Source organism: Stegastes partitus, unplaced genomic scaffold (assembly GCF_000690725.1).
Source record: "Stegastes partitus isolate 25-593 unplaced genomic scaffold, Stegastes_partitus-1.0.2 Scaffold0, whole genome shotgun sequence".
Classification (NCBI taxonomy): Eukaryota; Metazoa; Chordata; class Actinopteri; family Pomacentridae; genus Stegastes; species Stegastes partitus.
The window spans coordinates 2753406-2767800 of NW_007577731.1; the positions used below are offsets into that span (position 1 = coordinate 2753406).

General features: G+C 42.2%; 1 protein-coding gene across 1 annotated transcript in view; it reads left to right on the forward strand.

Moving 5' to 3' along the window:
• The window catches only part of LOC103364601 (cAMP-specific 3',5'-cyclic phosphodiesterase 4B), a 53677-nt gene that overhangs the window by 16270 nt on the left and 23012 nt on the right, over positions 1-14395 (forward strand). The window contains exons 3-6 of the mRNA XM_008291797.1: positions 5180-5427; positions 12401-12595; positions 12704-12740; positions 13742-13812. Coding sequence (XP_008290019.1) covers positions 5180-5427; positions 12401-12595; positions 12704-12740; positions 13742-13812 — 551 coding nt within the window. The remainder of the gene's footprint in view (positions 1-5179; positions 5428-12400; positions 12596-12703; positions 12741-13741; positions 13813-14395) is intronic.

The window sequence follows — 14395 nt, forward strand, 5'->3', positions numbered from 1 at the left end:
TGGGGACTAAGGTGTAGAGCTGATGGATGGATGGATTTTAACTGAATAAAAATACATGAGGCAGAATATGAAGGACATGCATGGAGCAAAATGTATTGTACATTAGCTGGTTGCACCACCAGGTGGCGACTCTGACTGTTTATTACTGTTACAACCCAAAGATGTGATCAGTCGAACTACCAGTGGTTCTGTGTTGGCAAAACAGAGAGCGTAAAGTGGCACCACGAGAAAGTGTCCTGTGATGCTTGACGCTCATCGACCAGAAATCTCGTCCTGTCGCTGAGCTGAAGTGAACTAAATTATGATCGCAATGGATTAATGGATGATTTCCTGAAGCCAGTAGAGCAGCCTGTCTGTATTTTGTGACATATGGAGTGGATTATGTTCAAAGTTGTTTAATCCGGAGAAGAATGGTGTCTACTTGGTTTATGGATTATTGGTTAAGAAAATCGTTGATCGTTGCATATCTGCTTAGAACACTCATTACCATTCCATACGACATGGCAGAGGGAGATTTTGTCGTCTGTTTAGCTCCCAGAACCCAACAGTTTATATTATGTTAGCAAGATTCAAATGCATTAACACTGCGTATGACTGATAAACTGTAAATGTGTGTTCAACAAATCCATATTAAGATTTTCAGAAACAAGTGAAAGGTCATGTGCACTGTTGACTTCAGCCTTAAGTCGTGAGTTGAATGTTAAATCTGAATCTGAATCTGAATCTGAATCTGAAATGGGATCTGAGTTGATCACTTATGTGTTGCCTCTAAGTTCAGAGTGCCAGTGCACTTCATGCATGTCACAGTCGCCATCCGGTGGCGTTCAGAGGATGAGGCACTACGGGACTTCACTCAGCGTTGTAAATGAGATATTTAGATTTAGTCTGGAATAGTTCCTTTTGAACTTTAATTAAGGACAGTGACAGATTCACTAGGACTGTTTCGTAGGTTTATCAGAATGAATAGACACCCTGCAGCCGTTTAGAATATTCACCCAGATCGTGGTTTGATGGTTAATAACGTGAGGAATAATTTAGCAGTCATTTGTACTTTCATGCCAGCAGTGATTTGGGTAACACGAGATACATTTCAGCAGGTGGTCATCAGGGTGGCCACCACTTGTCTCTCAGACGCTGTGTGGTAATTTTCCAATCAGCCCATCTGACATTTGTAACTAATAAGTCATAGTAGAGCCTTAGTAAAGAGCCCTCGACAGGCTGTCATATCCATATATGTTCGATTTAATGTAATTTTATGTTCTATGGTTGTGCTTTCTGCAGCATAAAGTGTGTCCATGTGGGGTCAAACATGCTTAAGACAGCAGAGATTACAGCTAGAAGGAAAAGCCACCTCTAGCCCAGCAACTGCACATAGGCTCAGCGTGCAGCTTCCCAGTCGGTCATAGGTCAGCGTTGTTACTCCCACACAGGACGCTTCGATGCCAAACATTAATGCTGTATGTACTCAGGATTTACACAATCATCTGCTCCATGTCATGTGGTAGAATAAACTTTTACCACAAACAGTTGGGAACGTTTTTCAGTCAGCAGGCAAATTGGTATCAAAGACACCTGGAGATGTAAATGTTAATTGGGTAGCATCAAGAATGTGTCTTTTATTTTGTATGTATATGTTTAGCTTGCTCAGTTTCAGTATAAAGACATTTTTCTGTTTAACAAAAAAAAAAAAAAAATAGAGTGCTGAACGGATATCTGCTATGCTACACCATCTCCCACCTCCTTTCATTCAGATGCTATAGCACTTAAATAATTAAAGCAGATCTTTTTTCCCCCTTTAGTCTGACAGATTCAATAATTCAGTCTCCACATAAAGCCACGCTGGTAGAGATTCACTCCTAAAGCTGTCTCATTTATAATCACCTTCTTCAAAAAGGCTTTTTGGAAGTGTCCCAGAGAACACTGGGGTTGTTTAGGCTCTGCAGCCAAGAAAGCCCTTTCATCTTCATGGAGAAAACACCCACTCCACCTCTGTTTGACTCTGCAGCTACACTATCTCCATTTGAGACTTATTGTTTGATCTCTGTTTCCTTTCCTTTTACGGCCATGTTCCGGCACATTTTATGGATCCTGGTTTCTAAAATAATCAACATCCTTATCCTACTCTTGGCTTGTGTACGGACAGTCACTCAGAGTAAATCAGCCGTGTCTCCTCTCAGTGCCATTTGGACAGCAGACAACAGATCAATAAAGACCTAGAATTATACGTGCACATGTCAGATGCATTCAATAAACAACTGATAAATAAATTGGCAGCAAAACAGCAATGTTGACTATTCAGATCCCTGCTTATAACTTTTGTTTGACAGGAGTGTTTGCGCAAGTGGAGATGGACCTATATCAGTCGCCCGAACGGTTCTGTTTTGCCAGATTTAATTTTTACCCTTTTCCCTGAATGAGAAGAATGTGCCTCAAAAAGACAGCGACAATAAATCAGACAAATTGCATTTCCTAGAAAGAGCAGGGGAGTCAGCAGAGCCATGCTCACTGACAATCAGAGGAAAGCAGGCAGACTCCAATCTCTGTCGGTGGTTTCTCATCTCTTTTTCATTCTGTCAGTCAGAAAATGTTCCTTCTCTAGTCTCGTCTTATTATTTCACTGTTTACTGTCGTATTTATGTATCGGAGGGTGCATCCCTGGCATTAGTCACTCGCAGTGGAACGAGGAGATGGAATGACTCAATCTTTCTGTTTATTGTCTTCTTTTCCTTTATTTATTGGACCATCATCACCCGGTGATACCAGCCTGTCTGCACTCATTCAGTCGTTTACTATTTAGGTTTCAACAATCATCCCCCCCCCCCGTTTGGACACAATAGGTACATTTCCTAATGCAATAAAGAAGACGTATACATGGAAGCAGATGATGGAAGATATAACTCTCTGTTGTAGTTCTTCGGACATGAGATGTGACCTTTTCAGCAGTTTGTTTTAACCTAGCTTAGTTCTTGGTTAACGCATAACTTTTTATTTTTAGCTATTCAGAAGTCGATATTGAGCAGATTTTTAACTGCTGTGACATTTCCTGAGATAACAGCTGCACTGAAACAATTAGTTAATTAAATAAGCATTGGCAGATAATTACAACTGATTTGAGATACACAGGCTCTTCTCAACTTCTCAAATGTAGGACACGCTTTTTTACCCTCTGTGATACGAAATTAAATACCTCTAAATTTAAAGCCATCACTTTGGGTTTTAGCAAATAGTGATAGGCAGTTTTCACTGTCTTTTGTTTTCAGACCAAATAATGCATCAATTAAACACTAGACTTGGTAGCAACCGACTTTTGTTCCTGATTTACTGGTCAGTACTATCTCAGATATATCGGCAGGGGGGTTTGTGTTGTGTAACTTTATTTGTATAGCACCTTTAAGAACAGCGGTCACACGGTGCTTTGACAATAAAACATGCAATACAAAGACAATCAAGGAAGTCTTAAGGCTGAAGAAGAATTAAAGCAAATTACCACCAAAGAACTAGGCAGCTAAAAAAGTTCAGAAATAAAACAAAAGAGAACATGTAGAAGCTCTAAGTAAACTTCACATAAAAGCAAGTCAATAAAAGTGGGTTTTAAGAAATGATTTAAAAGAAGTTACTGACTCCTTATCTCCTCAGGCAGGTCATTCCAGCCTTGAGGGGTCCTGGTGGAGGAAGCTTTTTTTCACCTTTAGATTTAAGCCTCGGCTTCGGAATGACCAAAAGGGAACCACCCACCTGAGGATCTAGGGCTACGAGCAGGCTCATAGGGGGTCAACAGATCAGAAATGTAATTTGGATCAGTAAAATCTTAAAATCAATTCTAAAACAAACAGGGAGCCAGTGAAGGGAAGCCAAGATCGGCGTGATGCGATGTTGTCTGTTAAAACTGGTAAGAAGCCGAGCTGCTGGACAAGTTGGAGGCGAGAGAGGGACTTATCGGGAATGTCAGGAAGGAGGGAGTTGCAATAATCGAGATGGGAAAAGATGAGTGCGTGTGTAATGTTTTCCAGATCCAGGTGTGAGAGCATCGGCTTGATTTTGGAGATTTGTTGGACGATTAGTAACAAGAGATTGCAGGTCAGAAATGTTCAATTACAAGCATTGTCCGCAAGAGAGTTAAAATATTCACATGTAAAATATTCCACCTGGTCACAATTCTTTTTTGTTCATGCTATACTAAAAACAATCATCACTGAGTACTGATATATCAAATTTATTTAAATCTGCAGATATCAATATAACTACTGTCGACCAAGAGAGAATTGGTCGTTGATCAGGTGCAGGCTCAGTCCTGTTAAACAGTGTTGAGTTGTCAGCCCTGATCACAGTCAGGTCAGCTCGTAGCTTTCTCCTTCTCACGCCCTCTCACTTGCTGTCAGCTTCTTTCTTTCTCACTCAATCTTCTCCGTCTAGTTTCCTGCATTGCACCCACAGTAAACAAGACAAATATTCTTTCCCTTGCAACAGCCACGTTCTAGGAATTCCTCAATCTCTCCCCATTTTTTCCACCCTCATCATCATCGTCGTTGCGCCTCCGTGTTTCCTGCTTCATTTGAAACATTTCGCCATTTTCTCTTGCATTCATTGAACATAAAGTCGGAGAGAAATGTGTGCAGAACGAGCTCCGGCAGCCCACTTGTGTTTCCTCAGAGCCACGGCTTGTTTACAACTCGTCATTCCAGTGAAGGACTCGTGCTTCTTACCGGAACCTTCACATTAACACAAACGACATTAAACACGGAATTTCTATTCCGCTCAGCCTCATAGAAATGTCAATTGGCAGTGTCAAGGGCCTGAAACAATTAATTAATTGTTTGGAATGAAGAGCATTAAAAACAAAAATGCACTTTGAATAAGGGATGCGTGCAGGGCAGGCAGCTTGTCGAGTTAGCGATGACACATTTGTGCTCGTTTGAGTCACTAGCACAGTCATGTTTATGTGTGCTAAACTGGTCTCTTTAATCTTTTTTTATCCAAATCCTTTTCAATTATGCATTTCATAACTCTTGTTGTCATTTTAACGATTTCATTTATAGAGATTTTTATTTCTGTGTAATCTGCTGTTTTACACTCAGCACGCTGATCTGATGCGAACATTTTAATTGTACTTTCTTCATGTCGATTCTCATCTTCAGTTAAGCCAGTTTATGGCAAAAATTCCTTTCTTCTCGTCTGCCAGGAGAACAAGGAGCCCCCCGTGGGACAGTTCTCCACCGGCTGCACCCTCGGGGTCGAGGTGTGCAAAGTCCACAGGCGGTTCTCTGGCAACCTGCAGCTGCCTCCGTTGTCATGGCGACAGGCAGAAAAGGAGAGCTACAGGACCAGGCCGCTCACACCAGAAGAAGATCCGGTGACCCGAACCAGACCCACGAGCCTGCCCATCGCCTCCCTGCCTCGCATCGACATCACGCAGGCCGACCCTGACAGGTGAGGCTCTGAAAAACAGCTGCCACAGGATTTCATGTGCATTTCATATTCAGAGGTATCACTGCTGCCGTGGTTGTTGTGCATGTTTGTGCATATTTCATTTGTATGCGGTTTGCAGTTTTTGTGCTTAGTTTTCCAGAACTATGTTTAGGTTTTGTTTTGCTTTGGTAACAGTTCAGTGTCTTGAGAGAAGCAGCATTTTTTGGGGACAGCTTGTGTATCGGTACCAGTGGGAGGCTGGTGTCGTCTCCCATCTCGCTCTGACATTAGATTTGCAGATTAGTACCAATGTTGGCGTTTATATTTTCAGCTTTCAGTACCTTGTTTTCTTCTTTGTTTTATTTGTTTCTCACAGCGTTTAAATATAACCAGTGCCCTGGTGAAAGAACACAGAGTTCATTTCTAAGATATCAGATGGTACAAAAGGATTTGGCAACCATTTAACTGATTACTGCTATTTTTGGTTATTCCTCCGAGGCACGATACAATAGACTGCTGCTCAGTACAGGCATTAATGCAGGAAATAAATAATAGATTGAAAAAAAAAGGTATTTTTTCTGATGTCTACCACTTTACATTATTGAAAAGCATTTTGCCACATGTATCCTCTTTTCTTTGATCCACCGTGACTCAGCCCACTAAACTACACATAGTTAGGGCTTCTCTTCACAGATGTATTGTCCATTGACTCTTTCATCTGGTGCTTTCATCTCTATAACCGTACTGCTGCTTAAAAAGCTTTCATCAGCTGGAATAAAGTTCAAGAGCTAAAAAACTTTTGCTCTGCTTATTACGCGACACCGCGGTTGCCCCATTGCGTTATTTTCCAGCCGGTATTGGGTAAGCAGTCAGCATGCCGATGATGCTTTGTGTCCAGTTTGATTTGCATTATAAATATTGCACAGGGGGCGATATCTACCAATCAGATCATTCAGAAGCTCGGTCATATTCCTTTGCCAGTGAATATTTTAGTACCGTATCATGAGTTTATTCTCAGGGAAGGAGCGATCCTGTCTTTAGTGCTGCTTTTTATTACCCGAGTATAGCATAGTAAATCTCTTTTGGGTTTTTTTTACCCTAAAAACCAGTGAGTGAGGCTGTGATAGGTTTCTAAACATCTCAACTGTTTGTAGTTTTTACATGCTGGGAAAGTGTTCTCACCATCCAGACACAGTTATGGAAGCTAGTGGAGAATTCAAAGGGCTCAGGGTGAACCAGGCTGACTGTTGCAGCGCTGCCGGCCAAAAACTCTCGCCACACAGCTCACCAAGACGCTTTCGCAAGCAGATGACGGTCAAGCGTCTGCATCGATACAGACGCTTCACTGTAGCCAACGCATGGTAAGGGTTTGATTGGTATGGTCTGGTGGATCTCTTCGGAGTTACTCACCTGCATTAATTTGTTGCGCTGTGAATAGTTAGAGTATGAGTATGAGTATGGTGGGGATTTTTTCACACTAATACAGACGCCTCTTTCGTAGTGCTTTATTCCGGGTTGTAAAAAGTGTTCTTGCTTCAGGGTGAGTTCGAACCCATCGAGGATATTTATCAAAGGGAATCAATGTTGCGGAAAAAGTGAAATTAACCCGTGAAGAGTTTTGGGGATTTCAACAGTGGAGTCACATTTGTTTATATGGCCCAAAATCACAGGTTTGTGTCTTGGAGTTTTGCAGCGCTTTTGGGAAGAGCGAAACGGGAGCAATCCTTCATTCGAGATGGACCATAGTGATAGGCAGATGCACCTAGGCCATGTTTGGTGAGTAGAAAGGAGCAGCACCTGTAGCTACGGTGCTACGGTGCTACTTTGTGTGTGTCGTAACATTCAGATGATGAAATTCGCTCTTGGTACGTTATTTCATCATAAATGTTTCTGTTGTCGAAACATCGGAAAGTACATGCTGTGCAGAGCTAAGTGCCAGGAGTTCTTCTTCTGGGACGTATGTGAATAAAACGCTTATGATTATTCATTTTCTATTTCAGTTACTGTTTTATTCTCTGGATTTGGTGCATGTAGTAGGCTGCATTGTTTTTGAATATGCAGTGGGATACAAAAGTCTGAGACCGCTCGTGAAGATGCTTCTGACTTGTATTGGTTTTGAATTTAAATGCGTTTTATTACAAATGATAATATCAGGTTAAAACTGTAAATGTCTTATTAGTTGCTAGCCACCCTTCAGCCCTCGAGCTGCTTTAGCTCCACAGATTTGTTAAAACCTGACAACACATGTTACCCCAGCATGATCTGACAATGTTCCAAAGAGCTTCTTGTCATGTCAGTAACGTCTGGTGTCCTCAGTCTTCGTGTGCACCATAAATGTTCAGTTGGTCTGAGGTCAAAAGACTGTGGAGTAAAGTACGTGACTGTCAGCAGTCCTTGATCTCCTTTAGTCTTCGTCTGGTTCTTGCAAAGCTTTTATGTGTTTGACATCATAGAAGAACGGAGTGTTATTTCTCCTTCGTCAGGGCAGAGTTGCTTGAGAGCATGTGTCCAGCTGCAGACTTGAGTTTTGCTACCACCATGTATAATTTTCTCTCTCGCTTGTCTCCTTACATGCACCTTTCCGTTACTGCCGCTAATCTCAAACTTTATTTTATCAGTAAATACAACCTTTTTCCATCATCTTCTGTGAAATGCTGGCGTATCTTAGCCCATCATCTCCAGTGTTTGGCCTCGTTTCCCCTGATGACAAGCGGTTTAGAGACGCTTCTCGTCCTCCTGAGACACGACTGGACAGCCCTCTTTTGACAGGACTGGTGCTGATTGGAGTCTTGTGTTCTTTATTCAGCAAATTCGGTATTTGATGAAATTGCTTTTCTGTTCCCCAGTGACCAAAAGTTGATGCATTGATCTCCTGATGGTGTGGTCACTTCTGGTCGTGCTTTGAATACAAACAATCCAGTTTGTACCAAGTGTATTAGAGAGCCATGCACTGCCCCTTTGGGGTAAACCTGCAGCCCTGCTTTGTTAGAATAGCTATTTGACTCCTGACACCCTCACTTATATCCTATCCCATGTTTCCCACTGTCACAATGCTACTTGCTGAGTAAAGTTCTGCTAAAAACATGAGGCACAGCTTTATTTATGACAAGTAAACTGTGGCTGCAGATTAAGTTCATTAAACAAGTCTCTAATAAGTTGATTTAATCCACCTGAGTGTTGTCTGAATGGGGCCTTTATGAGTGGAATAGCACCTAGCATGGCCACTAATTTGCTTTAGTATGACCTAGAAAGAAATTTTAAAGGTGTTGATTGTGTTTAAATAAACTAGAAGACACATCATGAGCAAAATAAACAGTACCTTAAAGCTGCAGTGTACCTATGACTGTCTCAAAAACACTGATTCAGAAATCAGGGATTCATATTTAACAAAGGGCTGCAAGGTGGCTCGGTGGTTAGCATCGTTGCCTCGCAGCAAGTAGGTTGCTGGTTTGCGTCCTGGTGAGGACACCCGGGATCTTTCTCCATGTTCTCCCCGTGCAGCGTGGGTTCTCTCCGGGTTCTCCGGCTTCCTCCCACAGTCCAGAAACATGTTCAGCTGGGATAGACTCCAGCCCTCCTGCGACTCTAGTGAGGATTAAGCGGTGTATAGATAATGGATGGATGGATATTTAACACACCTAAGGACTGAATCCTGTCAACTTGCGGGGTGGGATTTTCTGTATCATTAATCTTCTTCTGATTCAGTTTCTGGTTCAAATAGTACAACGTGAAATTGTGTTGCATAGTTTGAAAAGAGTTGTAGGTGAGCTGGTGTGCTCGAGCTACAGCAAGCGGCAGAGGGATGGGGGGAACACGTCTGAAAGAGGCGATTAAGCAGTTAAAGGCATTGTATAGCAGAAAGGGTTTTTTTTTTTTTCCCCACAGGAAGAAACTGAAATATGTCTTTGCTACACAGAGCTTTGGGGGTTTTAATGAATGACCGGAGAAGGACTCGTGTTTGTAGATGTTTTTAATATGTCTACGTTTCTGATTATTTTCATGCTTAATTGGAAAAATATCATCAACGTGGCCTCAGACTTTTGGACTCCACCGTCTATATTTATTTTGCAGGGCTCATGGTTACAAAGACAAGCCTGTTTCTTCCTTCCTGTTTCCAGTCAGATAATAACAGAAGGCTCTGGTTCTCCTCAGTCTTCCACATGTCACCCAGGCAAACAGGCTTATGGGTCTATTCAGAGAGCTTTAGTGTTAAATCAACTCAGACATACAGCGTATAAACACCAGCAAAGTGTCGTGTTTACACAGAATGGTGCTAATAATACCCGGTCCTCTGACAGAACTAGAACGTGGATGTTATTTTAGGTTATGGTTTATCGTAGATGGTCATTTTGTAAGGATAGCAGAAAAAAGACGGGAAGCTCTGTGAGTCATAATTAGATTTCTTTACATGGTTTTGGTAATCATATTGGAATGTAATAAAACTCCACGGCGCCTGGCACATCTTGGGTCATTTCATTTAGCCTGTTAGTTTTTCAATTCTGTCTCTCCATTTCACTACAGGAGGCTTGAACTGCACCCTCACTGTACTGCCCTTTATTCCCAGTGTTGTTTAAATAGTTAAGAGGACAAAATAAACCTTTTGAATGGGCTTGATCATATCTCAAGTACCTAAGAAGATGTGATGGGACCTGAAAGTCGTGGGCAAGTGGCTCTAAATACTACTGATGATTTTTTTCGTCCTGTGAGTTATGCACAGTGTACATTGCACTTAATGCATATTAGTGATAATCTCTAAACTGAGAAAATGAGTGAAAATCTGGATCTTCACCTTTCATACCCCCGTCCCACTGTAAAATCTCGTCCATATGCTTTTACTTGGACGTCAAAGGTTGCCAAGTGGAAGGGCGGGCGGGATGATGGAACACACCGACTAATCTGCGGTATTTTAATATAGAGAGAAAAAAGGACAGGCGGTCAGATAAACAGAGCGGCTGCCAGTCCGTTCCCTGCGCTCCAGCCCAGATCTGCCTGTAAGCGTCTGCCAAGCCTACGTTGTTCCAGCACGTGGCCTGTTACTGGACAGAAAGGGGGTCTGTCGGCGAGCGTATGAGTGAGCAGCGTCAGTGTGTTTTTTGTTGCTCCACGAGGAGGGAGGAGGTGGAAGGGACAGAAGAATGTTACGGAGGTCCCCAAGGTGCAGGGCCGGGCACTTTGACTTCAGCGAGGAAGTGGTCAGCAGAGCGCACCTTTCAGCTCCCAGGTGACTTTTTGACAGTCCTTTAAAATGTGTTTATTTGCAAACTTCTGGAGTCTTTCTTTATTTCTACTCATCAATGTTTAGGAACAGTTGCGTCACTGGTAGTAAGTCAAAACCTCGCCGTGCGTTGCCAAGAGAGATTTATTCGCATCCTTCATCCGCTCCATCAGACGGTTGAGATTTACAGTTTATCTGGATGTACAGAAAGTGTGCGTTAATATGCTGCGGTTTCCTGCCAGGGGTCAGATTAATGGATTAGGATGCTATAGGTAAAGTGTGTTGTCAATGTTGTGTTAAGTTGGGATTTGAATGACGCAAAGCAGCGCACGGATGACGCTGATGGTCCCGCATGTGTGTAATCTGAGTTTGCACATTTCACATTAATCTGAGCTTCTCTGGCAAGAGGTGTGGGACTAAGTGTCTCAGTGGGACATGTGCCCAGTTAATCCCACATGCAGCACAAATTACAGAGGCGGGTGAAAATGTGGGGCAAATGTTGAAAGTGGCGTTTGTGCAAGAGTTGTCTAGTGCCAAGTGGAAATAAAGGAGATGATAGTGAGATTTAATGTGGCTCATTTTGTCAGTTTTTTTACCATTTCAGCTGTACTGAGACTTACTTTTTAATTCATGGTTTGTGGCATCTGGTGTTTCCACTTGGGCATTGATACTTTAACCTTTAACCTCACAGCTTCGGTCCATCTGACCTTATCATCTGGTTACACAATAGCTCGTGCTTCTCCTGCTGCATCCACTCCATGATGACAAACAGATTACGTCCGTCTGTGCATCCGCCGTGGTTTTGACTTTGGCATTGAACAAATGAAAGGATGTTGTGTGTACAGATGATATAAACTTGTATGTATAAAATCACAGCATTTCTTCATCTCTTGACGTGCACACTGGCGGCTAGAAGGGCATCCACTGTTTTTTATTTGCTCTTCTGTGTCTGTACATTTCTTTTATTGTTTTGTAAAAGCCCAGGGACGCATATTGTCGAGTAGCACAGGCCATACATTCTGCAATATGTTGGAATAGACTGTTTTCCTTTAAAATGAATTTATGTTATTAGATTTATTTGTCAGGCGCCATGAACAAAAACATTCATCTCAAACAATGAGAGGAGATGCTTGTTCCTGATTTAGCTGTGAGTTCTTATTCGCCGTTCCCTGATTGATAGAAAGATACGAACACAACAAAGCAAAATAGAGACTGAATGCAAGCACACAAATTTCCTACCTGGTTCGGCAGAACGCATCTGTCACTATAAAGGTAAACAAAGTCAGTAAAATATAAATGACATCCCGCTGAAAGGAGCTCGTCTCTCTCTGTGTGGCAGTTTCTTGCTGCTGAGTATGAACGGAGCTGGAATGGACAGTGACACAAACCAGACCAGCAGATCGCAGTAAAACAACCCCTTCACTCGCTGACCAGCAAAGCATGCTTATTTAATGGGCACAATAGTATTGTTTTTTTTGGGCATGGATGAATGGGTGAGTAATCATTCAAGGGTTTATGCAACCATCTCTCTCTCCTGGATGGGATTTATAAACATGTTGTGCAACCCAGTGCTTAGCGGCAGCTTATTGACAGCACTTTGTACACGATGATGATGGTGATTTGAAAGTCAAATATAAATGATTAGATATGATGAAGGTAATGCTTTAAACTTTTGATTTCAGGACGTTTAAATCCAGTAATTCAATAGAACAATTCATATGATTTTAGGATCATCCACAACCATTCACTTCATTGTTGTTTATCTGTTCCTTCTCATAGCTTTGAAGTGGAGAATGGCCCGTCGTTGTGCTGCAGTCCTTCAGACCCGCAGGCGTCCCCCGGTTCTGGTCTGGTTCTACACCCCAACCTGGCGGGCCACGGCCAGCGCCGAGAGTCCTTCCTGTACCGCTCGGATAGCGACTATGAATTGTCCCCAAAGTCCTTGTCTAGAAACTCTTCCATTGTTGGAGAATTGTGAGTTGTTTGCGTCCCCCATTCATCACAACAGATTCACTGATCAGCCGCTTGTTTGTTTGTTGGTTAATGACTGTCAGTCTTTGCTTTCATCACATCTCGTTCCAGGCATGGAGAGGACTTGATTGTGACTCCATTTGCTCAGGTAAGAGCAGATCAAAAGTCAATAAATCTACTCCAGAGAACATCAAAGTCAGTTTGTTGAGGGCTGAATAAAACACTATATTTTTCCCAAGAGCTTTTAGATGTAAAGCTGCTGGTGTGTCCACAAAGTAACTGAGTCACCTTGTGTTGATTAACCTCTCTGCCCCCTGGTGGCAATAAGTAGGCAATACAAGGTCTGCTTGGTAAATCAAGTTAGTTTTATTCTTAGGGTAACTTAAAGATTCCCTCCAGATATGTTATGCGACATCTAAACATATTCAGTGCCTAATGTGTAGATCCCAAACCAGTTTGCTTACATTGTTAACGACAGTGGATCATAATTGGCAACTGATTATGTCATAAAATAAAGCTGAGTTGTGCACATTTTAGTTTAAGGTGAGTACAGTGAAACCTTCCTTCTTCCACAGATGAATGTAAAAACAATTCTAGCGTAAAAACGTGCACGTATTTCACTCTGTGCAGCGAAGAAACAAAAATTAAACGTTGTCACTGGTGTTATGCCCAGCTCGCTGAAGAGCATAACAAAGAAGGGAGGTTGACACGGGAACAGCTTTTAAAATAAATGAGTAATTTATTGAAAACATTCAACAAAGGAAAACTAATGATAAGGTCTACAAACCCAGGCTAAACTCAACATAATCAAATCAAACCAAACCAAGAGAGACCTGAAAGGCTCCAGCCTTCCAGGAGGAAGAAGAGAGAGAGCCATCTTGAATTTACCCAGCTTTTAAAGGCACAAAACAGGTGAGGCCAATCCTTTTAATGAAGTGGGAGGGGCAGGTCATCCAGACTGGGAAAAGGGAAGCAGAGGCAGGAAAACACACTGACAAGGCCTGTGGCCGTCACACTGGGTCTAGTCTCTCAACTCTCTAGTGAGACTCTAATTGTAATAAATTTTTGCTTTTCCATCTAATTCTCACATTTCAACTTTTGTTACTTGCAGCTTCATCTTTTAACCCTCTTTTTTAAACTTCATTTTAGGTTCTGGCCAGCCTTCGGACTGTTAGGAACAACTTCACCACCTTGACAAACGTGCAGTGTGCATCTAATAAGTAAGTCAACTTGTTTTTTAACATCTTCCTATTTTTTTTTAAGACAGATTCTACAAAATGCCTTCAGCGATGCAATTAAGTTTCTACAATATCGGTTTGTTGTTTATGCTGATACAAATCACTGGCAAAAATCCACAGCGTGATTGTGAAAAATCTGCAAGTGGATGTTGGTGTTCTGAAATACAGCATGTTTAGAATGTTAATATACCAACATCTGCAAAGTGTCTCGGTGGTTAGCATCGTTGCCTCGCAGCAAGAAGGTCGCCAGTTCACGTCCCAGTGAGGATCTTTCTACGTGGGTTCTCTCCGAGTTCTCCGGCTTCCTCCCACAGTCCAAAACATGTTGAGGTTAATTGGTGATTCTAAATTGTCCACAGGTGTGAATGTGAGTGTGCTTGGTTGTCTGTCTCTAAGTGTAGCCCTGTGATAGACTGGTTACCTGTCCAGGTGAACCTGCCTTCACCCTGAGTCAGCTGGGATAGACTCCAGCCCCCCACAACCCTGGTGAGGATTAAGCGGTGTATAGATAATGGAGGGATGGATATGCCTACATGCAACACTTGGGGGCGCCAGTGCATCAAAA